The 24,216-nt window shown below is 44.8% G+C and overlaps 2 protein-coding genes across 3 annotated transcripts; one reads left to right on the top strand and one right to left on the bottom strand.

Moving 5' to 3' along the window:
• Positions 1–341: 341 nt before the first annotated feature.
• On the bottom strand, positions 342–14,466 carry C1RL (complement C1r subcomponent like). Of its 2 annotated transcripts, none has more exons than XM_066358218.1 (6): positions 14,277–14,433; positions 13,555–13,783; positions 6,083–6,272; positions 4,643–4,768; positions 4,443–4,517; positions 342–2,509 (listed from the first exon to the last, which is right to left on the bottom strand). In XM_066358218.1, the coding sequence occupies exons 1-6, from the start codon at positions 14,399–14,401 to the stop codon at positions 1,737–1,739; spliced, it is 1,518 nt and encodes a 505-aa protein (XP_066214315.1). In that variant the 5' UTR covers positions 14,402–14,433; the 3' UTR covers positions 342–1,736. The 2 variants fall into 2 exon arrangements, with proteins under 2 accessions (XP_066214315.1, XP_066214316.1); XM_066358219.1 differs by having other exon boundaries at positions 344–2,509; positions 14,333–14,466.
• A 4,118-nt stretch (positions 14,467–18,584) lies between these two features.
• LOC136388392 (solute carrier family 2, facilitated glucose transporter member 3-like) lies at positions 18,585–22,034 on the top strand. The gene is made up of 3 exons (XM_066360272.1): positions 18,585–18,737; positions 20,772–20,975; positions 21,704–22,034. Exons 1-3 carry the CDS (start codon positions 18,585–18,587, stop codon positions 21,920–21,922), a joined length of 576 nt encoding a protein of 191 aa, XP_066216369.1. The 3' UTR covers positions 21,923–22,034.
• The last annotated feature ends 2,182 nt before the right edge of the window (positions 22,035–24,216 follow it).

The following is a 24,216-nucleotide window of genomic DNA, read 5'->3' on the forward strand; positions in this document are numbered from 1 at the left end:
CTGTTTGGAGTCTTTCTTCCTCCTTGGAGCTGGGATGGCAGCTGAGTAGTCATTTTATCTATTAGTTGACTGTACATTGTTCATTCCTCTTAGGATTTGATTCTGGGGGAATTTTTTTTTCTCCCTTAAAGTAATGGTAGGTTTCCATTTGTGGATATATCTATAATTATATTTCTGTCTAGATATATAAATATAGATGTATAGATATATCTTTTGCCTTGGTAGGGAAAAACTCATCATTTTTTCAATAATAAAAACAAAAAAGTAAAACACACATACTCATTAAATAAAATTTAGCAAATAGAGAAGCGAGGAAAACAAAACAGTCAGAGTTATACAATTTGAAACAACCTCTGATGAGTATTTTAGAGTATTTTTAATAGTCTTTTGTGCTATGTACAGATTTACAAAATACAGTAGAAATAGCCACATGTATGTACACCTTTGAACCCTATTTTTCAAAGAAAATTTAACCTTTAACCATATAGCTAACTTGATTTTCAATACTGTACTAGCAAATTTGCTCTCTTCTCTATTTTCTAGTTCTATTTGAACAAGTGTATTTTATCTGCACCTTTTACTCTAACTCACCTCATGTCCTCACTAAAAATTAAGAGTTGGTCATCTCAGGTGGAGCACAGCTCAGGGTGTCCAGCAGCGCTGAGGGTGTCTGTAGGAGCTTCCAGCCAGGGCTGGGGTCAGGGGATGGGTGTCTGTAGGAGATGAGGCCCAGGAAAGTGTGAGCCAGGTGTCGTCACCCTCACTGAAGCAGGGATTCCCAGGGAACCGAATCTGTAGGGATGTGAGGACTGGGAAGGGGAAGTGAGCAATACAGCAGGTCTTGAGGACCCTGAGAGGTGTCAAGGGACACTGAAGAGCACATGCCTTTGCAGTCCCGGATCAGGTGTACCATCCGGGCAAGTCACTTTATCACTCTGAGCTCCAGTTTCCTCATTTAAAATGTGGGTCGTGCCCTAGCTAGATGGCTCAGTGGATAAAGTACCATCCTAGTTCAGCAAGGTTGTGGGTTCGATCCCTGATCAGGGCATGTATGAGAAAAAAATCAATGAGTACACAACTAAAAAAATGGAACAACTAAGTGGAGCAACGAGTTGCTGCTTCTCCCACTCTCTTTCTCTCTTAATCAGTGTGGTTAAACAGCAACAAGACGTGGTTCATAACACATCCTTTGCAGATTTGGTGTGAGGAGTCAATGAAATAACATCTGTTCTGCCTGGTGTACAGAACAGGTAACAAAAACGTAGCTGCACTGTAATTGCAGTGAGGGGTTGTGGTAGGTGGGGCAGCTCACAGTTTGGATAGTACTTGAAAGTCAACTAAACAGGCTTTGGAATCTTTCAGAGATGAATAGCAATTAGGACCAGTTCCCCCGTACACGACTGGAACGGGGGGATGAGAGGGTGGCTGGCTGTCTCCCAGGAGAGGCAGATGAAGCAGAGTCAGCAGACGATGAAACTCACTGGGATGTACTAGGCTTCCTGGGGCATAGCGCAAACTCACAGGAGAGTGGAGGGTGAGGAGGAGGGGCTGGAGGACGCTCTGCCTATCTGTGGTGGGTCAGCCTCGGGCAGAGGAGGGGCTCTCTCTCTCCCAGTGGTTCGAATAAGGATTGCCTGTCCAACCCCCGGCCCACCCGCGGCGCTCAGTCTTTTCTTTCAATCGTGTCTTCTCTGGGGTCTTCACAGTGCTGGGGCCATTGCTCAGTGTGTCCAGGGTCAGTCCTTCCCATCCATCACTCCCTTGATCCAGTCCACGTAGTTGAGCACTTTGGTGTAGAAGCCATACCCTTTGCCGCACCCAATGCCCCAGGATACAATGCCCGTGGCCACCCAGTGATGGGAACGATCATCCCATACTACATAGACGCCACCACTGTCTCCCTGGCAGACATTCTGCTGCCGCGTCTCATCCCCAACACAGAACATGTTGTCAGAAAACACATCAGTCCTCTGTTTCTTTCGAAGCCAGGCCTCACAGGCCTCTCTCGGGGCGACCGGCAGCCTTGAGTATTTCAACTCAGTAGTTAACCAGCCCATCTCCACGCCAAACCCACTGACATAGCCCGTCAGGCCGCTGCGGTAGAGGGTCTCGTTGTTGGGCAGACAGACCGGCAGGAGGTGGGGGCCGAGGGGGACACTGCGCTGGAGTTCCAGGAGGGCAATGTCCCCGTTGAAGTTGTAGGACTCGTTCTGGCGATAGTCTGGGTGCACAACCACACGGCGTACGGGGTGGCTTCCCAGTTTCATCAGCTCGTCTATGTCTGTGTGGCCCAGGAACACATCCACCCTCCTCCTCTTCCAGGAAAAGATGCTGTCCTTGGGATAGAGGGTGTGGGCGGCAGTGAGGATCCACCTGTTGCCCAGCAGAGCCCCACCCCCGCGGCCGTAGATACTGGTGAAGGCTTGCCAGGGGAAGTTGCCCAACTTAGCTTTGGAAGAAGCCTGGGCCTCCTGGTTCTGGGCGATGGGGGTCACTGGCTGTCCACAGACTGGGAGAGAGGAAGGGGAGGAGAGAAATCAGCATGCATCAAGCTGCATTTATTAAAGACCTACTTCTGTGACGTGCTCTTCCTCCTGCCTCCTTAGCCATTTTAAGCCACTTGTTTAGCCCCTTGGTGAGACCGCCCTGAGCACACTCATGCAGCAAACAGAATTTGCCCTCAGTGCCTCTTGCCTCCGTTTTCTGTGTCATTTCTTCGTCATTTCTTCATTTCTAACATCTCCCACTACTATGTACTTGTCCTCTGACTCACTCAAAGCACTGCTTCAGGGTTCCCCTAGAGCAGTCTGTGGGTAGGAGTAAAGTCTGAGTCATTTATTCAGATTGAGTTGGAAAGGCAATGCTTTGACTCAAAAACAAAAACTTTAAAAAATGGTAGACTTGCCTGACCAGGCGGTGGCGCAGTGGATAGAGCGTTGGACTGGGATGCCGAGAACCCAGGTTCAAGACCCTGAGGTCGCCAGCTTGAGCGCGGGCTCATCTGGCTTGAGCAAAATAAAAAATGCTCACCAGCTTAGACCCAAGGTCGCTGGCTTGAGCAAGGGGTTATTCTGTCTGCTGTAGCCCCACAGTCAAGGCACATATGAGAAAGCAATCAATTAACAACTAAGGTGTTGCAATGAAAAATTGATGATTGATGCTTCTCATCTCTCTCAGTTCCTGTCTGTCTGTCCCTATCTATCCCCCCCCTCTCTCGCTCTGTCCCTGTAAAGAAAAAACAAACAAACAAACGGTAGACTTAAATCCTCATATACAACTGATGGGAATTTAAAATGGTGCGAAAATGATTCGGCTTTGGGTGATGGATATACAACATAATTGACTATTCAAATGATGTAGTGATGTTTGCCTGAAATCTGTGTGCACTTATTGATCAATGTCATCCTGTTAAATTTAGTTTTCTAAATAAAAAGAAAACAGGTGTGACCATTATGGAAAACAGATTGACAATCCCTCAAAAAGTTAAACATAGAGTTATGATAGAACCCCACAATTCTAATCCTAGGTATATATTCAAGAGAATGGAAAACATATGTTCAAATAGGAACTTGTACATGAATGCTTATAGCAGCATTGCCTAGAAAAGGCAGAAAGTGGAAACACCCCAATGTCCATCAACTGATGAATGGCTAAACAAAGTGTGATGTATCACACAGTGGAATTCTGTTCCATCATGAAAGGAATGAGATACTGACACATGCTACAATGTGGATGGACCTGGCAGAAATGGTGCTAAATTAAAGAAGCCAGACACAAAGGTCACATAGTATGAGTCCATTGATATGAAATGTTCAGAATAGGCAAATCCATAGAGACAGAAAGCAGATTAATGGTTTCCTGGGGAGTTGGGAGGAGAGAGTTGGAGGCCCCAGGTGTTTTTTTTTTGAAACGATGGGCATGTTTTGGAGTTAGTGGTAATGGTTACACAGCATTGTAAATACACTAAAATTTACTAAACTGTACACTTTAAATGGTGACTTTTATGTTATGGAAATTTTATCTCAGTAAAAAAACTAAAAAAAAAAGGGGTGTACTTTTTTGGCCCTGTGGCATCTAGGTAGGGAGAGATTTTGGGGACAGAGAGCCTGTCTGTGGATCCTTAAAGCACATCATACCCAGAAGAGGGTTTTCTCTTCTTTCAGTTCTTCATCTCTGTCTTTTTCACTTCCCCATCTGATTAACTTCCTTCACACTTGTGTTTCCTCGGTTATCCCTTGATCTTTGAAGAATAAGGGACAAGCGCCTTGCCTCTTTCTTTCTGGGCCTTCTTGGGTCCCTTCTTCTTCCTCCCTTTCTGCCTTTATCTCCTCCTTTATTCCAAGCCTTCCCTTTAACCACCATATCCTGTTCCACAGGCCCACGTCCCGCTGGGTCTGGTGTGGAGAGTGGCCACCGCCACAGCACTGGCAGGTCACACTCACCAGGCGCACAGTGAGGAGCCTCGTCCCTGTCCTGTGTCTCCTTCCTGGGGCCCCGGGCCGTGCTGGTGAGTGTCCCTGAGGAGTGAAATGAGGGGAGGCAAAGAAACAGGATCAGAGTTGGGAGGTGGGGCTGAAAGAGCAGGGGATGCAGGTGGGAGTAAGGAGGAGGGAAGCCAGTTCCCCAGCAGGTGGGGACTCACCTGCTGGCACCAGCTGATAGTAGGGCTCCTGGCAGTGGTTCTGGATCATGGAGGAGTTGTCTCCAGGTGTGTATGTGGCCTCAGAACTACCGCTAACCTCACATACTGGTTGACTATGGCTCACACCTATAGGGAAAAAAGGGCCATTAGTACCTAGAACATAATTGCCAACTGACAACTCAGGAACCAGGGACCGATTCTGGCTCATGGCCATATTTAGTTGGACCTGCACAGTGGTGTCTTTCTTTCTTTTTTAATTTTTAAAATAAAAATATTTGATCTATTTTTCACCGATCAGATTGTCAATGATAAAAAAAAGTTTGAAAATAACAGTGATAAGTAGGATATGGGGAAACAGGCATTTTCAGACATGACCAGTGGGAGTGTAAATTAGCAAAACCTCTTTGGAAGTAAATTTAGCAATATCAAAATAAAATTACAATTTTTTTCCACCTAGGACTTTCCTTTCTTTCTTTCTCTTTTTAAAAGATTTTATTTATTGATTTTTAGAGGGAAGAGAGAGAGAGAAAGGGTGTGTGTGTGTGTGCTGGGGTGGGGCAGAAGCATGAACTCGTAGTAAGAGTTGCTTCTCATTAGTGCCTTGACCGGGCAAGCCCAGGGATTTGAACTGGTGACCTCAGTGTTCCAGGTCGATGCTTTATCCACTGCGCCACCACAGGTCACGCTAGAACTTTTATTTCTAAGAATTTACCCTCGTATGTGTGCTCCAAGATGCATATACAAGATATACATAGCAGTACAGTTAGTGGCAGCAAAATATCTATCAGTGGAGGACTGATTAAATACATTATAACACATCAATCAAAGGAATATTATATGGTCATTAGGAAGAATTAGGTAATGTTAGTCACATGTATATGGAATGATCTTTAAGATATATCATTGAGTGAAAAATGCCAAATTTAAAACATTATGAATATTATGCAACCCACACACCACACACACACATACACAATTATATTTGAATGGCATGGCATGTCTTTGGAAGAATACTTGGAAATGGAGAACGAGCTGTTTCTGGACAAGGTGGCCAAGGACTAAGTAAGGACCAGAGCTCAGAAGAAGACTTACTTTTTACCATACTGTTTTTGAAATTTTTATCATATATATTATCTTTCAAAAAATTCTGAGTTACCATTTGAAAATCTGGAATTTCACTTAAAATCTGTGTTTTGTTTCTCTTGAAAAACGAGGTGATCTGCAAGCCCTGGGCCAGTAAATCAGCATAGAAACAACTGCTGGAGCTGACCAATAGCTGTCCTTCAACTTGCCAGCTTGCCAGCAGGGGCTGGGAGGGGGCAAGGAAGAGGTGGGCTCAGGTGTCCCTGAGCCCCCAGCACTCCACCTTCTGCTTGTTGCTTCATGATACCGGGGGCCATGGTTACGGGCAGAGAGTGTACTCCCAGGATGGACACTTACTTACAGCCTGGTAAAGGGCCAGGAAGCCCGTGTGGAGACCAGTTGTCCTGACCTCAGAGGAGGTGGGTGCATGAAAAGTCAGCTGCAAACTGTTCCCCGAGGACACAAACTCCCTCTGACCCGGTGGGTTGCCCAGCTGAGAGCCCTGCTGACCGCAGAACCGGCTTGGATCTATCCCATTGGCTGTGATCTGAAATAGGAGGGGCGGGGACAGGCAGGTGTGGGGTGAATCTCCACCACAGGTGGTCACAGGGTCCAGCCCTGGGCCTGGACTCCCTATCTAGCAGGTTTGCGTGCCGCAGGGCCTAAGCTGTATCCATGTTAACTTGCTCAAGTAGCTTCCTGTTCCAGTACTGATTCCCAAGTTTATTCCAGGCATGACCAGATAACCTGCGTATTCCTATAGCTTACTATAATGATCTCAGAAAGCCCACCACATTTACCTTCTTTCAAGAAGCTCCTTGGGCCTGACCAGGTGGTGGTGCAGTGGATAGAGCGTCGGACTGGGATGCAGAGGACCCAGGTTCGAGACGCTGAGGTCGCCAGCTTGAGCGCGGTTTGAGCAAAGCTTACCAGCTTGGACCCAAGGTCGCTGGCTCAAGCAAGGGGTTACTTGGTCTGCTGTAGCCCCACGGTCAAAGCACATATGAGAAAGTAATCAATGAACAACTAAGGCGTCGCAACACGCAACGAAAAACTCTGTCTATCCTTCTCTCTCTCTGTCTCTGTAAAAAAAAAAAAAAAGAAGCTCCTTGGGAAAACAATCAATATCATATCATAATAACTATGTTTGGTGGCAGATGGTTACTAGTCTTATTGTGGTAATCACTTTGTAAGGTATATAAATATTAAGTCAATATGTTGTACACCTGAAACTAATATAATACGATATGTCAATTGTAATTAAAAAATAAATCAATAAAAAAAAACTTCCTTGGGAACTCTAGGGTTCCCTAATAGTCCACTGGATTGTAAGCTCCAAGAAGGCAAGAAATACATATATTTTGCTGACCACTGAATCCCTGATGCTCGACATGGTGCCATAGCTTTGAATTGATGAAGATACAGACATTAAGTCCCTCCCATCCGCTTCCTTCAGCCCCAGCACCTTCCACTTCTCTGAGTAACTTTCTGTGAGTCAACATCTAAGATGCAATAAGACCCTCTGCAAAGACTTGGCTGGGGTTCCTGGCCTTTGCTGTTCTCCTTCTTTTCGAGTGTCCCTCCTCTTACCCCGTGAGCTGTAAATAATGTCCCCACAAGGTGTAGGAATCTAAGGACACAAATGTACACAGTATGGACACGCTGGCTATTGTCGCTTAACTTGTATGTCCTTTAAGCTGGCTGTCTCTCTGTCAAACCCCTTCTGACTGCCTCCTCTGCTCAAATTCCTTTCTGTGGGTTCCCCAACCCAAGGAAGGACACCTTGGAAGGAGTTTCCTGGCTCATGTTTCATGTTTAATTTCTATTCTGGGTACACAGATCACTGCTCTGTTTGTTTTACTTTATTTTATTTTTAAAATTTCTATTTACTGATTTTATCAAGAAAGGAAGAGAGAAAGAGAGAGACGGGAACATCAACCTGTTCCTGTATGTGCTCCATCCGGAGATCAAACCGGTGACCTCTGTGCTTCAGGACGATGCTCTAACCAACTGAGCTATCTGGCCAGGGCTCGTTTTATTTTATTCTATTTTTTCATTTTATTTCTGATTTTCACATCGACCTACTTCTTGGGGTCTTGCTAGCTCTTCATTCACTCATCCTCCCAAAGTCTCAGGTTCCTTTAAGGCAGTGGTCCCCAACCTTTTTTTGGGCCACAGACCGGTTTAATGTCAGAAAATATTTTCACAGACCGGCCTTTAGGGTGGGATGGATAAATGTATCACGTGACCGAGACAAGCGTCAAGAGTGAGTCTTAGACGGATGTAACAGAGGGAATCTGGTCATTTTTTAAAAATAAAACATCGTTCAGACTTAAATATAAATAAAACGGAAATAATGTAAGTTATTTATTCTTTCTCTGCGACCGGTACCAAATGGTCCACGGCCCGGTACCGGTCCACAGCCCGGGGTTGGGGACCACTGCTCTAAGGGGCCGTCCAGCCCATCTCACTGTGCTCACAGTAACTGTGTAAAAGCTGACATGAAGACAATTTCTCAGTCACTCCAAATGCCTTTCTCCCAGTCTGTTCTTTCCTTTAAAACATTAATAAATTTAAGCCCCATATTTAAGAAGCCTACCTCTTGGGGACGGAGATTTTTGTTCTCTGAAACTGTCCTTTGCTGATCTACTTGGCTGTCAAACTCTCTAGCTTTCTTTTTACCTTCCTCGTGAGTTGTCGCCAAATAGAATCACTTAGGAGTCTAACTAGCAAAGGAGAATGAACACACGACCATGAATCCTAAGACCCATGTTGAATTCCAAACGTTGCTCCGATCTCTCTGTGTGCCATAGGCAGTTGCTTAACCACCCAGATCTTAGTTTCCTCTCCTGTAAAATGGTCTGTGAGGCCTCTTGCAGTCAGGATGTCACATTCTATGGCAGCTTTCCAGCACGTGCATGAGGAGCAGTGAGGAAGATGATCCTAGATACCTGATCATTCAAAAATCCATTCTGTTGTGTGTCCTACACATATGGCAAGCTTGGATTTCGTCTGGTTGAGGACATGGACAAGTAAAAACATGAATTAGACTACTGTGTGTTGAAATCTGCATTTAGTTGTGTGTGTGTGTGTGTGTGTGTGTGTGTGTGTGTTTAACTTACCCTGGCAACAGAGAGGAGGAAAGAATCTTATTCCTGAGCTTGACCTTCCTCAATGACAAGAGTCAGACTGGGTCTAAAATTGTCTATGACTAGGGAGAACAGGGATCATGGTAGGTACTCAACAGACATAGGCTAAATTGAATAAAGTATAGTTGTGGCTTCTGGTTAAATCTGAAGCAATAAACACATGCCTTTATCTTTTCTCTCATCTCAAGTCCCACTAATATGAAAGGAAAAAGGATAAAAAGGTATAAATGATCAAGGACAGGACCGTGAGAAAAGATGACAGCAGATGAGAGGTGTCAGTACGTCTTAGAAGGTGGAATGGAGATGGAAAGGGGCAACCTGACTCTCCAGAGGCAGAAGTCAGCATAAAGGAAGCCGGTTCTTATCATGGAAATTAGGATAACCAGGAACTCCTGAGGAAGGGGATGAGGGAGGGGTTAATATATAGAAGCCTATGTAGGGAGACCTCAGAATCCTACATCGCTTTGCCCACCCAGTGCGTCCAGGCAACTCCTCTGGCTCACCCTGGCAGGAGACCTCAGCATGAGCCAGAGACCCTGGACTTGGGATCCCTTGGGACACTTGACAGAGGAAGTGAGGCCAGAATTGAAAACGGAGGGATTAGGTGCCTCTACATATCTGTGAGAGCCTCTACCAGTTTACCAGAAGGCTGGCAACTTGGCTCTGGAGACCAGAGGATCTTCTCTGAGGTTGGCTGTCTGCCGAGAAAATACTTCTGCATACTGACATTTGGGAAGGCCCCCACAGCACCTCTTAGTCACCTTGTTGATAACCCTATTTTCAAACTTGCCATTTCACAAATTTTAGCTACCTACACAGAGCATCCAATATCATTCTAGTACTTCATTCTTATATATGAATGGATAGCCAAGGTTTCATATTGTAGGAGAGTCTCTAACATAAAAAGCAGAAACCAAAACAAATGAAGAGTAAAAAAGAACTTGGACGAAGTAGAGATAATACAGGAAACAGAATAAACATTTAAAAATAATCCCATTACAGGGGAAAGAGTTTTGTCTATAAAACAAGAACAATATTCTATAAAAAGGCACATTTAGAAAACAGGAATGAGCCTTTAGACCTGAAAAAATGTCAACAGAAAAAGAAACCATTAAAGTTGGCGAAAGTTGGTATTTAAAAAGAGGAACTCTCCCAGAAAGAGGAACAAAAAGACAAAGAGATGGAAAACACAACAAAATGAGTAATAAAACTAGAGACCCAGTTCAGAACATATAAAAACTAAATTATTGGAGTTTCAGGAAGAGAAAATAAAGAGAGTAGATGTCTGGAAGTAATTAAAAAAATACCTAAACATTCCTAGAGTTGAAGGAATACATTAAAAGAGTCTCTAGATCAGGGGTCAGGAAACTTTTTGGCTGAGAGAGCCATGAACACCACATATTTTAAAATGTAATTCCGTGAGAGCCATACAATGACCTGTGTACCTTATGCATTATCCAATAAAAATTTGGTGTTGTCCCACAGGACAGCTGTGATTGGCTCCAGCCACCCGCAACCATGAACATGAGTGGTAGGAAATGAATGGATTGTAATACATGAGAATGTTTTATATTTTTAACGTTATTATTATTTTTTATTAAAGATTTGTCTGCAAGCCAGATGCAGCCATCAAAAGAGCCACATCTGGCTCACGAGCCATAGGCTCCCGACCCCTGCTCTAGAGCCTTGGCCGGGAAACTAAGTTGGTTAGAGTGTCATCCTGATACTCCAAGATTGTGGGTTTGATCCCCTGTCAGGGTACGTACAAGAATCAACTAATGAATGCATAAATAAGTGGAACAACAAATCAGTGTTTTTTTTTCTCTCTCTCCCTTCCTCTCTCTCTAAAATCAATAAATAAAAATAATAAAAGAGTCTCTAGATTAAATGAATCCTGTACGATGAATAAAAAGGAACCCACATCAAGAAGAAAATAAGAAAAAAAAGGAACCCATATCAAGGCACATCATAATGAAAGCTCAGTATACAGGTAATAAAGAAAATATTCCAAAAGCTCGAGAGAGAGAGAGAGAGAGAGAGAGAGAGAGAGAGAGAGAGAAAGGATCAGGAGTCACAATGCTATCAAACTTAACAACACTAGAGCTAGAAGAGAATGCCATCAAAATTCAGGGAACATGACTTCCAACCTAGAATGCAACCTGGATAAACAGTCCATCAAATGTGAGGGCAGAACAGAGACAAGTAGGGTTTTAAGATCCTTTAAAATAGACTCCCATGTACCTTTTCTGGGGGAGAAAGTCTCCTCCAAAAGTGAGGGAGTAAACCTGGAACAAGAGTGATGATGGGATTCAGTTCCAACACAGGACAAGTGAAGGGAGTCTCCAGCATGAGGGAGCCCAGAAATTGTGGAGGCTCAGAGAGCAAAGAATTCAGCCTGAAGAAAGAAACCATCAAGAGATCGCCAGGTGGGACGTCACCAATAAAAAGGAGGAATCAGAGATTGAGATTTGCACTTGGATGTGTTGAGAGGAGAGTTACTTTCCTGGCTAAGAGTTTGGGGAGATTTGTTACAGAGAACTAAGCAAACCAAAGATTAGAACAAAAACAAAGAGCTCTAAAGAACTCCATGTAATTACCAACTCCTGGAAAATCAAAAGTTGGATAAAAAGGAAACCATAATTATTGTACATCATATGCTCAGACATAAATATTTAAAAGTCATAATAATGTAAATAATGACTATAGATTTAATGATAGTATAGACTCTGGCCAGTGGCTCAGTGGATAGAGTGCTGGCCTGGCATATAGACATCCTGGTTTGATTCCTGGTCAGAGCACACAGGAGAAGTGACCATCTGCTTCTCCCCTCTCCCCTCTCTCCCTCTTCCCCTCCTGCAGCCAATAGGTCCATTGGTTGAGCGGGGCCCTGGGCACTGAGGATAGCTCTGTTGGAGCCCATCAGCCTCATGTGCTAAAAATAGCTCGGTACTCAAGCCTCCCGGCAGGGGTCGTCAAACTTTTTATAAAAACTGCCCACTTTTGCAGTGCTGGTCAACCTGGTCCCTACTGTGCAACCAAACAGCACCACGATTGGCCCATCATGAAAGCTGGAACGCCCACTAGTGGGCGGTAGGGACCAGGTCGACCAGCACTGCAAAAGTGGGCGGTTTTTATAAAAAGTTTGACGACCCCTGGATGGTGAAGGTCTGCTATAAATCTAGTCCTATCTTCTATAGTTGAAAGTTAATGGGTAATATGTAAAAAACAAACAAAACCAGAATAAGCATGTTATTGATATATGAAAATACATACCAGATGAAACAGCTACATGAATTGTTACTAATTGCCCCAGGAGAGTAAAATGGGGGTTGAGGAGTAGGTTGGAGACAGCTGGTTTTTATTTTTATTTTTAAATTATTTTTATTTATTCATTTTAGAGAAGAGAGACAGAGAGAGAGAGAGAGAGAAGAGGGGAGGAGCAGGAAGCATCAACTCCCACATGTGCCTTGACCAGGCAAGACCAGGGTTTTGAACTGGTGACCTCAGCGTTCAGGTCAACACTTGATCCATAGCACAGGTCAGGCCAGCTGTGTTTTATTATAAGCCTTCTAGTAGTCTGATTTTTTCTTTCTTTCTTTTTTTCTTTTTTCTATTATTTTTATTTATTTATTTATTTATTTATTTTTAAAGAGTTGATTTAATATGACTGATCTTTTTTTTTAATTTTTATTTTATTTATTCATTTTAGAGAGGAGAGAGAGGGAGAGAGAGAGACAGAGAGAGAGAAGAGAGAGACAGGGGGGAGGAGCTGGAAGCATCAACTCCCATATGTGCCTTGACCAGGCAAGCCCAGGGTTTCGAACCGGCGACCTCAGCATTTCCAGGTCGATGCTTTATCCACTGCACCACCACAGGTCAGGCCTTTTATTTATTTTTTAATGTGAGAGGCGGGGAGATAGTGAGACAGACTCCCGCATGTGTCTCGACCAGGGTTCACCCAGCAACCCCTGTCTGATCTGATGCTGGAATCAACTGAGCTATCCTCAGCGCCTGGGCCGATGCTTGAACCAACTAGGCCACTGGCTGCGGGAGCAGAAGAGGAAGAGAAGGGGGAGAGGGAGGGGAAGAAAAGCAGATGATAACTGTTCATGTGTGCCCTGACTGGGAATCAAACCCAGGATGTTCATATGCTGGGTCAATGCTCTATCCACTGATCCAACAGTCCAAGGCCATACTTTGATTTTTTTTTAAACTATGTGCATGTATTATTTTGATATAAATAAAATTTAAACCAAAAGATAACAGAAAATAGTGTTTTTAAAGTGTCCTTATCATAAGAACTTTTGCTATAGCTCCTCTAAACTCACTCACCAAATCTTTTGTTATTCCTGCTCAGATTCCTGCCCAGACAGTGCAGGTATTCAGTGGAAAGCATGATTGTGTGTGCTTAATGACTGATGTGAGTCCCTGCTCTTTACCCTAGGGGCTGGCAGTATTTGTGTGTCCCTTTGGGGACAAGATCGTAGCACAGCCAGAGACTGGGCTGCTGGTTGAGGCTGTACACTTGGGCAGACCCTTGTCTGCCAGATAAGCCAGCCTGTGCCCCTGACTTGGGTTCTTTATCCATCCTCTGAGATTCAGGGCACCGCCACCTCCCACTGCCCTGGGCTCCAGGCCAGGCGGCTCCCTCCCCAGAGTCCCTCCAGGACCCCAACTCACTGTGACAGAGTCCTGCTCACAGTCCTGGGACGGCTCCACATCGAAGTCCTGGAAGATGAGCTTCACAGCAAAGCCTTCCGGAGCCTCGATGACAGTGGTGCTCTCCTGGCCTTTGAGGTATGGCTCTGGGTACCCTGGGGATGTCAGCTGCTGGGGGAGCTGCTGGGCCAAGAGCACAGAGCCCTGCGTGGGCCAAGCCTGGAGGACTCCCCAGAGGAGTAACCACCACCTGCAGGTGAGAGAGGACATACTGAGTCCACACAGCTGTGGCCTGAGACCTGTGGAGTCATAAGGAGTGGGGGCAGGTGATGCCAAGGGACTGAGAGACCTGGCAAAGGCATGAACAACGGTGGCAGCCACCTCTGCCTGCTTCCTTAGTGCCCCTCTCTGCCCCAATTCCATGAGCCTCCTCGTCAGCCTGAGCTCCACAGTGTGTCTTCCATCATTGCTTATCTCCCTGAAGAATGTCATATAAAGTGAGGGGCTACCTTCTGTTTCAGCAGATCCCAAACCCACCCTAGGATCTGAGGGAGACATGGTGGTGATACAAATGAGGAACAACCAAATATGTTAGTTTCCTGGCTCAGAGCATTGTGCCTGACCACCCCCAGGGAAGGCTGCTAGAAGCCATGGGCACTTCTAATTCTCCTCTGCATTAAGTGGCTGTGTGTGTGTGTGTGTGTGTGTGTGTGTGTGTGTGTACATATGCCCCTGGGCCCCACCTTCTTTTCTCCCCACCCTTTTCCTCTCCTCCAGTCCTCTCCAAGGACACACTCACATCTTGCCTGGGCAGCTTGTGGAGTGGGGGCTTCCCCAGAGATAATTCGGCGTCTCTGAGACCAGGCATATGGAACAGGACATCTGGGACCTTCCAGAGGACTTGGCTGAGGCCAGGGAACAAGAGGTGGGGCTGGGGAGGTTGCTGAGGGGGAGGAGGGAGCAGTTACTGGAAATGAGTTGAGTAATTCTCCTGTTCCTTTTTCCAATTTTCCTGGGTTGAGCACCACCTACTGTCTGACATGGGAATAGCTCACCCACCACAACTTAAGAGGAAAAACTCCAAAACCACGCTGGCCCTCAGAGATCAAGGGTGGGAGAGCCCTGGCCCTGGACTCTTTTGTACTATTTTTACAGAACAGTAAATAGTAAGATGGCTCCTTGTAAGGTATGGCCGTTGCCTTTTTAATTGGCCATACCTCTCCCTCCTGACCTTGCCACTCATCTATGTTACCAGGCTGCCTCTTAGAGATGGAGTTTGGGACCCGTGAACTTGAGCTTCTCTTCCCCCTCTCTCCCCTAAGCAAACATGCCTGGGATCCCCACTTTTGTAGTCTTATTTGTCCTGCTCACAACCGCTGAGAGCTGCTGGTCCAGCAGGTCCGGTTGGCACAGGGCTGGAGTCAGGCCCAGGCTCCAGCTTCTTTAGGCAGAGGCCAGGGGCCGAGGCTGGAGGCAGGGGCACCCTCCTGGGAGAGACACTCACCCACAGCGAGAAAGGGGGCCAGGAAGTCCTTGAGGAGGCAGATGTGTTGAAGGTCAGCAGCCTGTTCCTTAAGGACACAAATTCCCTCTGGCCGGAAGCTGCCCGGTGGGGAACTGTTATCTACAGAATTCAATCAGAGAAGCTCCCCCCCACCCCAGGGGCTGTGATCTGAAAGGGAGGTGAAGAGTGACTCTGCACCAGTGGTGGTCACAGGGCTACCTACATCCTAGGTGACGACTCCAGCCTTGTCTAGAAGTCCTGCACACCTCTGGGGCTCAGAGCCATAACTCATGGTGGCTTTGTCTAATAGTTTTACTTACCCTTTTTCTCCCCATTCTTTGGGCCACAAGGGCTGCCATATGCTAAGAATAGCTTCTTACTTACTCTAGTGCTCTTGGTCCACAGTTCTTTTAGGAAACTCTGGGAACCTGTAGGGGCAGGCACTCTCAAACAATCTACTAAGCCTGGGCTCACCATCATCGAAGGCTAATACAGGGCTCACCCATCTACAGGACTGTGAAATGTGTGTGGTGGAGTCTTGCAAGTACAAGTAGACAGTCTTAGCTGGCCTCTTCCCTTCTTGTCTGCTATGTCCTCTAATCCTCCTTTGTCCAGCTCTACCATCACTTTATGTACTTTTCTGCTACTGCTCATTGGACTTGACTTTTCCCTCTTCCCCTTTACCTGGAGAATACTCCCCCTCACCTCGAACAAAACACATATGGTTGTACACAGCTATGTAATAACAGAGTAAGAAAAATTTAAAGATACAAAATATCTTTAAAAATGGTATACTTCTATATATTTTGTAACCCTGCAATAGTAATAAGCAGCTCCTTCTGGGCTCTCTCTGGGTCACTCCAAATAACCAGGATCCTTCCCAAGCATTCTTCTGGGGTCCTCTCTTACCTAGAGCCTCGTCCTTCCATGGGGCAATTCCTGCCACCCCCCATTCCATGACGTAGTCTCTCCTCGAAGTGCACACATGCTGCTCGGGTCCCTGGTGATATGTTCTTTCTTCTTGTTAAACTACTTTTGATTGTCCGTCACCTCCATTGCTTCCCTCCCTTCCTCCAGGCTTTGTGCTCCCTCTTGCATCCTCCTTGATACAAGCTTTACCTCTGACAGCTTCCTCTCCTCTGAGCATCCATCTTCCTGGGAGCCTCTGACTTGAGAAGGCAGTTTTCTATTGGGCTTGGGAAATTTTATTGTTTTCCAAGTTGCAGGAGCCCAGTGGAGGTGAGGACTCTGAATATCATGGTTAGAGCCCCTGTCTTCTTTATGATGTACAAGAAAGGTCCACATGCAAGAACCCTTCCAGGTAATAAATTATGTCTATCTAGGCTAAAGCCCGCACATAGGGATTCCGATACCCAGAACAAAGCTAAGTGAGCTAACTTGTTACAGACTCCCCATTAACACGGCTCTCTTATTTGTCTGTGCCACATGATGTGCCTGAAATAGGTTTTCTGCAGCCTACATTTTGGAGATTATTAAATCCTAAACATTTCCCCCACCAAATCCAGACAGATTACCAGGCTGATAACTACATTGAATGGATTTTAAAATGGACCAGAAGAGATAAAAATAATTCGTGAGCCAATCTGACTGACAGTGGTGAAGGGAAGTAAACACTCCTAGGGTAGGTGCAGTTAGCCTTCCACAGAGGAGGTGGTGTTACTGGAGCTGAGTGAGTCCCCAGATCTAGAAAACAGAAACAGAGTGATGGGAAAAGTAGAGGCAAGACTTGTCCAAATCAAGCTTCTGTCATGTTTCTATCTTATGCCAATGTTATGGGCAAACCACATTCATGGGGACCTCAGGGAGTGCTCATGCTTATTTTCAAAGCAGTTTGATTCATACTGAGAGCAAACAGAGAGGTTTCCTGATTCTAACTCAACACAGCTAGTAGTTAGATCAGAAAATATACTTGCTATGAAAGTTTTGGACTAAATTAATATAAATATTAACAGATGAAGCATATTTCAGGTTTCCCCTCCCCCCAGCTTTATTGAGATATGATTGAAAAATAACATTATATTAGTTTAAGATGTACAACATAATGATATCGAATATGTATATATTATGAAATGGTTACCATAATAAGGTTAGTAAGCACGTCTACCACCTCATAGAGTAACATTTTTGTGTATGTGGTAAGAACATTGCTTTTGTTGCTTGTGCTCTGGTGTCATATCTGGCCCATGTATTTATGCCAGCACCATACTGTTTTGAATGCTATAGCTTTGTAATATAGCTCAACATCAAGAAGTGTGATGACTCCAGCTTTGTTCTTCTCTCTCAAAATTGCTTTGTTTTTCAGGGTCTCTTGTGGTTCCACATGAATTTTAGAATTTTTTCTTTTTCATTCTCTCTCCCTCCATATATCTTTTTTTTTTTTTTTTTTTTTTTTTTTTTTAGTGAGAAAGGGACAGACAGGAACAGACAGACAGAAAGGGAAAGAGATGAGAAGCATCAATTATTTGTTGAGGCTCCTTAGTTGTTCATTGATTGTTTCCTCTTATGTGCTTTGACCTGGGGGTTCCAGCTGAGCGAATGACCCCTTGATCAAGCCAGTGATCTTGGGCTTCAAGCCTGCTACTTTTGGGCTCAAGCCAGTGACCATGGGGTCATGTCTATGATCCCATATTCAAGCCAGTGACCCCACGCTCAAACTGATGAGCCCATGCTCAAGTTGGCAACCTTGGGGTTTCGAACCTGGGTCCTCTGCATCCCAGTCCAATGCTCTATCCACTGTGCCACCACCTGGTCAAGCTGGTTTTATTTCTTAAAATGATATTGATAGTATATGTTTTCCATGTGGAAAACTACAAAAATAAATTAAAATAAAAATTTTGTCACCCTTAGTCTTGGGACAGATGGTTGACATTTGTCCTCTTCTAAACTTTTCAATAAATAGGGCAACACAATTTTTTTGGACCACTCTTTTCTTTAATTTCCAGCCCTCTTTAATTCTGATCTATTGTGGCTCATATGATATCATCAGTAATAAGTAAGTCATACAACCCAAAGTAGATAGCCAAGAATTTCTATGCCTTGGCTTTTCTCTGGGACTTTACATTATAAAATCAGTGTATAAGTAAATAAACAAATACATAAATAAAATCAGTGTAAAGTCCTGGGAAACAGTCAGGAAAGGAGGTCCAAAAGCACACTGGCAACTTGAGACTGATGTGATCTTATTCTATGCATTTTTTCCGTCTAGAATGGAAACAATGACAATTGAGAGCCAGTGGCACAAGACCGGAAGCTAGTAATTGGCAGGTAGCCCTTAAATTCTATGCAAATATCAGCTTTCTGCTTTTGAGTCTTAGTGTGAGAAGAGAGGATATTCCTATACCTCCTATCCATTGTCAATAAAATATTTGGTTATGAAGAATACCCTTGTCCCACCTCTTTAAATACTGATTTATGCCCTGATGGTTTCTCATCAATCTTTTATATAATTAAATTATTTTGTAGCTAAGTGTTTTGCAAAACACATCTCATACTCGAAATAGTAAGTTGGTCCTATTTTTCAGCTGCCATGCACAAGTGCTACTTTAAAGTTGCATCTTCTTTTGTTTCCTCCCGGGTGTTCTATTACTCAACAGGAATCTTTAAAGATGCAGGTGTCGAGAAGCCCGTCTATGCCACCATTGGTGTTGGTGTGGTTAATACCGTCTTCACTGTAGTGTCTGTAAGTTGGATGGTTTGATCATTTTGTGGGGACAGGGGTTAGGGGGCAGAGGACTTCTTGCTACCCATGTTCAAAGATGGGTTGTATGTACTTCCACCTCCCTACCATTATTTAAAGCCATTGTTGTTGTTCAGTTCCTCTTTGAGGGGAAAAGAGCTGTTGAATAATGGGTGTAAATAGTCTTCACTTTTTTCAAACAAATACGGAATGGATGGGAAATAGGGAGGTTATAGGAGGGATTGCGTAAGATAAAAAGGGGAGTGTGACTATAGCAAGTACCCTGCGATTGTTAACGCAGATTCCGGTAGCTCACACAGTGTTTTCATGAAAAGGAAAGCAGAAATGTCTTGTTATATTTTTCCTTTTAGCTGTTTCTAGTGGAAAGAATGGGAAGAAGGACTCTACTTATGATTTACGATTGGCTTTTTGTACCTCCCCCATGGCTGTTTCCTTGATATTAAAGATGAGTGCTCTTTGAGTAAACTACAGGGAGAGGGGTAGGAGAGGTTACAGTTTGATTCTGTGACAGAGGTGAATAGTTGAGGCTGCAAACTGATAGAGCCAAATTTGGGATAAGCAGTATGCCCAGAGTTTTAAGAAAAAGTAGTTCTTGCCCTGGCCAGATAGCTTAGTTGATGAGACTATCATCCTGAAGCACAGAGGTTGCCAGTTTGATCCCCGGCCAAGATACATACAAGAACAGATGAATGTTTCTCTCTCTTTCTCTCTCTCTCTAAAGTGAATAAAAATTAAAACAACAAAAAAAGTAGTTCACCAAAGAGAGATGATTAAATTGCTGTAATCTTTACATTTATATAACATACAGCTTATAAAATACATTATATAATTTAATTCTTCGTTTTTTTTGTGGCAGAAACAAAGAAATTCAGAGAGAGGGACAGATAGGGACAGACAGACAGGAAGGGAGAGAGATGAGAAACATCAATTCTTTGTTGCGGTTCCTTAGTTGTCCCTTGATTGCTTTCTCATATGTTCCTTGACCAGGGGGCTACAGCAGACTGAGTGACTCCTTGCTCGAGCCAGCGACCTTAGGCTCAAGCTGGTGAGATTTTTGCTCAAACCAGATAAGCCTGCACTCAAGCTGGTGACCTCGGGGTCTCGAACCCATGTCCTCCGTGTCCCAGTCCGATGCTCTATCCACTGCGCCACCGCCTAGTCAGGCTATACAATTTAATTCTTTTTTTTTTTTTTTGTATTTTTCTGAAGCTGGAAACGGGGAGAGACAGTCAGACAGACTCCCGCATGCGCCCGACCGGGATCCACCTGGCACGCCCACCAGGGGCGATGCTCTGCCCACCAGGGGGCGATGCTCTGCCCCTCTGGGGCGTCGCTCTGCCGTGACCAGAGCCACTCTAGCGCCTGGGGCAGAGGCCAAGGAGCCATCCCCAGCGTCCGGGCCATCTTTGCTCCAATGGAACCTTGGCTGCGGGAGGGGAAGAGAGAGACAGAGAGGAAGGAGTGGGGAGGCGGGGGTGGAGAAGCAAATGGGCGCTTCTTCTATGTGCCCTTGCCGGGAATCGAACCCGGGTCCCCCCGCACGCCAGGCCGACGCTCTACCGCTGCAATTTAATTCTTAAAATAATTTTGACCCTGGCCTGATAGCTCAGTTGGTTAGACTGTTGTCCTTATATGCCAAAGTGTTGTGGGTTTGATCCCCGGTCAGGACACATACAACAAGAATCAACCAATGAATGTATGAATAAGTGGAACAACAAATAGATGTTTCTCTCTCTCTCTCTCTCAAATCAGTAAATAACAACTTAAAAAAATAATTTTGAGGCAATTATTTCCATTTTGCAATTGATGAAATGATTTCCGTAAAAATGATCTATGTGTGATCACAAAGCTAGGATTCAAAACCCCAAATTTTTTACTCTAAATCCAGTAACTCCATTATACCACAGGACAGGAGAAGCTTTTTGGTATCAGTCAGTACTTGTCTTTTGGAAGCTGGATCCTGCCAAAGGCATGCTCTATTTAATAATGACTTTTCCTCTATTCCTTCTTCTGTAGAGTTCGTATAACTGGATGAGCTTTATCTGCATTGGGGCTATCTTGGTCTTCGTGGCCTTCTTTGAAATTGGCCCAGGCCCCATTCCCTGGTTTATTGTGGCCGAACTCTTCAGCCAGGGGCCCCGCCCAGCTGCAATGGCAGTGGCTGGTTGCTCCAACTGGACCTCCAACTTTTTGGTTGGACTGCTCTTCCCCTTAATTGAAGTAAGTGAACTAAAGCAGAATTCACCGAGCCCATCTTGAAATCAGCCCACTTACGCCATGTTTACCATATGGTTACTGACACCGGGAAGAATTCTATCTCAAGGGCTTTAAACCACCCCCCCCAACCTTCATTTCTAATGACAAAAGATTGAAGCAGGAGTATAAAGCAGGGAACTTTTAAAAGACCATTGGTTTGAAAAGATAAAGGCACAGTTCTACCTAGAAAAAGAATGATAGTAATAAGTCAAGCCTCAAAGGATTTCAAACCAATACTCAAAAGCTATCATTTGAATTAGCATTTTGGCGTCATGATCTTACAGGCTTACAAAGCATAGGATGTTATTGAAGGACATGGGTCCTCTTATAAAATGACCTGGAGCTGATTTGGATAAAGGGACTCGCAGTGGACACCTGCAAGGCATTTCCTATTTCTGTGAGTCCTCATAATAAACCTAGATTTGAACAGTGATAATCAAAAATCCTAAAATACTCAATAGGTATTTGGAAGAAACAGCTAACTTTAATAAATGGAAAAAGGAGTGACAAAATTGCTGAATAATACAGGAAGTTAGCGAAGGAATCATAAACACACCTGTGCAGAAACCTGACTCATTAACTATAAACGGTTTATGGCTTAAAGTCTATTGGAAATACAGATGTGAGGGAAACTGGGTTTGTCAGTGACCAGATTTTTAAATCAACACTCCTTTTTCTGTTTATTTTTGTAGAACTACATAGGAGCCTACGTTTTTATTATCTTCACCGTTTTCCTTGTGACCTTCCTGCTGTTCACCTTCTTCAAAGTCCCAGAGACCCGTGGCAGGACTTTTGAGGAAATTACACGGAGCTTTGAAGGGCAGGCACAGGGGGCTGACAGAGTCGAGAAAGGCCCCATTGTGGAGATGAACAGCATGCAGCCCGGAAAGGAGACCTCCGTGGATTTCTAAGCCATGCTTCCCCACCTCCCTCCCAACGTGGAGAAGCAGCCTCTTCCTGAATGGGGGAGAGACCTTGTCAGGCTGTAACCCAGGACTGCTTCTGAATGCTGCTAGCTGATTCTCTCCCCGCCCCACTTCGTCAGCACTCAGAGGAACCCAATGCTGGGGTCAGTTGTATCTTTAGCGGCTTTTTAAACGGTTCTTTTTTTTTTTTTAATTTATTTTTTTACAGAGACAGAGAGTCAGAGAGAGGGATAGACAGGGACAGATAGACAGGAACAGAGAGATGAGAAGCATCAATCATTTGTTCTTCGTTGCGTGTTGTGACACCTTAGTTGTTTATTGATTACTTTCTCATATGTGCCTTGATCACGGGCCTTCAGCAGACTGAGTAACCCCTTGCTCGAGCCAGCGACCTTGGGTCGGAGCTGGTGAGCTTTTGCTCAAACCAGATGAGCCCGCGCTCAAGCTGGCGACCTCGGGGTCTCGAACCTGGGACCTTCCGCATCCCAGTCCAATGCTCTAGCCACTGTACCACCGCCTGGTCAGGCAACGTTTCATTTCTTGGACATTCTCTTCCTTTAGGAGAAACAGAGTAAACCTACCTTCATTTCAGGAAGGATTAGCTACTTGGCACTTGACAACTTTGCCAGCTCCTCCTTCCGTAAGTTCTAACATTTCTTCATGGGGGCACGTAGGGGAGAGAGCTTCCCACTCAGACTCCCCAGGAACCAGATACACGTGAGTGTGGAGGACAGAGAGGGGTCACTCACGGGCACCATCTTCACTTCTGTGCAGCTCTGCAGAGCACATTAATTTGAGTTTTATCTTCTGGTTTTATTGCAGAAATATTTATTTTTTTAAGTGTGATTTTACCAAATAATGAAAACAAGGCAAATTGAGGTTGGAAGGGAGGTGCTTAAAGGACTGTAGGGTGGAAGATTTGATACTGGAGAGGTCAGTCTCCGGAGGGGAGAATTCAGGCATCAAGTAATGCGTATGGGAGGGAGTGCGATGTGTGTGAGGTTTGCACATTACCTCTTTTTTTTTTTGTATTTTGTATTTTTCTGAAGTTGGAAACAGGGAGGCAGTCAGACTCCTGCATGCACCCGACCGGGATCCACCTGGCATGCCCACCAGGGGGCGATGCTCTGCCCATCTGGGGCGTTGCTCTGTTGCAACCAGAGCCACTCTAGCGCCTGAGGCAGAGGCCATGGAGCCACCCTCAGCGCCCGGGCCAACTTTGCTCCAATGGAGCCTTGGCTGCAGGAGGGGAAGAGAGAAACAGAGAGGAAGGAGAGGGGGAGGGGTGGAGAAGCAGATAGGCGCTTCTGTGCGCCCTGGCCGGGAATCGAACCCGGGACTTCTGCACGCCAGGCCGACGCTCTACCACTGAGCCAACCGGCAGGGCTTGCACATTACCTCTTAACAATGTCTGTCCTTCCGACGGAAATTCTCAAGTTCGGTTTCTCAGAAAAGTCATGTGCCTGTGTAAAGAAGCTACTGGTTTCCTTTGGAACTTTTTTTTGTTTGAAATTATATGTAGTATTACTTGAAATCTAGGAGTATTAATAAGGCGGGCATTGTAGTTAATGGTGGTTGATAGGTTCTGATTTTGGATGGAGTCCAGAGAAGAGAAGGTTGTTTGCAGAAATCAATCCTCTCTTCCCCTCACTAGACCGAACACCTTCTTCCTGTTAATGTGGGCTCACTTTTTTTTGTGTGTGTGACAGAGACCGAGAGAGACAGAGAGAGGGACAGATAGGGACAGACAGACAGGAAGGGAGATAAGAAGCATCAATTCTTTGCTGCGGCACCTTAGTTGTTCATTGATTGCTTTCTCATTTGTGCTTTGACCAGGGGATCCAGCTGAGCCAATGACTCCTTGCTCAAACCGGCCACCTCAGGTTTCAAACCTAGGTCCTCAGTGTCCCAGGTCAATGTTTTATCCACGGTACCACCACCTGGTCAAGCTGATAGGAACAGTTTTGGTGAAAGGATGTTGTTGAAAATTTGATTGTCATGGCTTCAAAATAGAATGGGAGGATATCAGATTAAATATACTTCAAGAAAAGGAGAATTAAAAGAGAATAACAAACAGCCTGACCATGATTTTCCTCGGCTAGAGATCCCTCCCTTAGTGTTTCCATAGCACACTGTGCACAGTTCTAATAGTCTTAACAGACAGCATTGCAATTCTTACAGACTGCCCTCTCTCTCACTTTGTGGTATAAACTTTCTGCAGATACTGATGAATTTATTTTCTTATGAACAATGCTTGGGTACATGGTAGGGACTCAGGA

The sequence above is a fragment of the Saccopteryx leptura genome, chromosome 1, assembly GCF_036850995.1.
Source record: "Saccopteryx leptura isolate mSacLep1 chromosome 1, mSacLep1_pri_phased_curated, whole genome shotgun sequence".
NCBI classification, from domain to species: Eukaryota; Metazoa; Chordata; class Mammalia; order Chiroptera; family Emballonuridae; genus Saccopteryx; species Saccopteryx leptura.

What these genes read in the sequence shown, in the direction of transcription:
- C1RL (XM_066358218.1), bottom strand. Translation starts at nt 14,401, where the DNA reads ATGCCTGGTCTCAGAGACGCCGAATTATCTCTGGGGAAGCCCCCACTC. An exon ending in AAGGGTGGGGAGAAAAGAAG is followed by an intron (nt 13,784 to 14,276) that starts GTGGGGCCCAGG and finishes TCTCACCTGCAG; the next exon opens with GTGGTGGTTACTCCTCTGGG. An exon ending in GGCCCTTTACCAGGCTGTAA is followed by an intron (nt 4,769 to 6,082) that starts GTAAGTGTCCAT and finishes TTTTCCCTATAG; the next exon opens with GTGTGAGCCATAGTCAACCA.
- LOC136388392 (XM_066360272.1), top strand. Translation starts at nt 18,585, where the DNA reads ATGCACAAGTGCTACTTTAAAGTTGCATCTTCTTTTGTTTCCTCCCGG. An exon ending in CCGTCTTCACTGTAGTGTCT is followed by an intron (nt 18,738 to 20,771) that starts GTAAGTTGGATG and finishes CTTCTTCTGTAG; the next exon opens with AGTTCGTATAACTGGATGAG. An exon ending in TGCTCTTCCCCTTAATTGAA is followed by an intron (nt 20,976 to 21,703) that starts GTAAGTGAACTA and finishes TTATTTTTGTAG; the next exon opens with AACTACATAGGAGCCTACGT.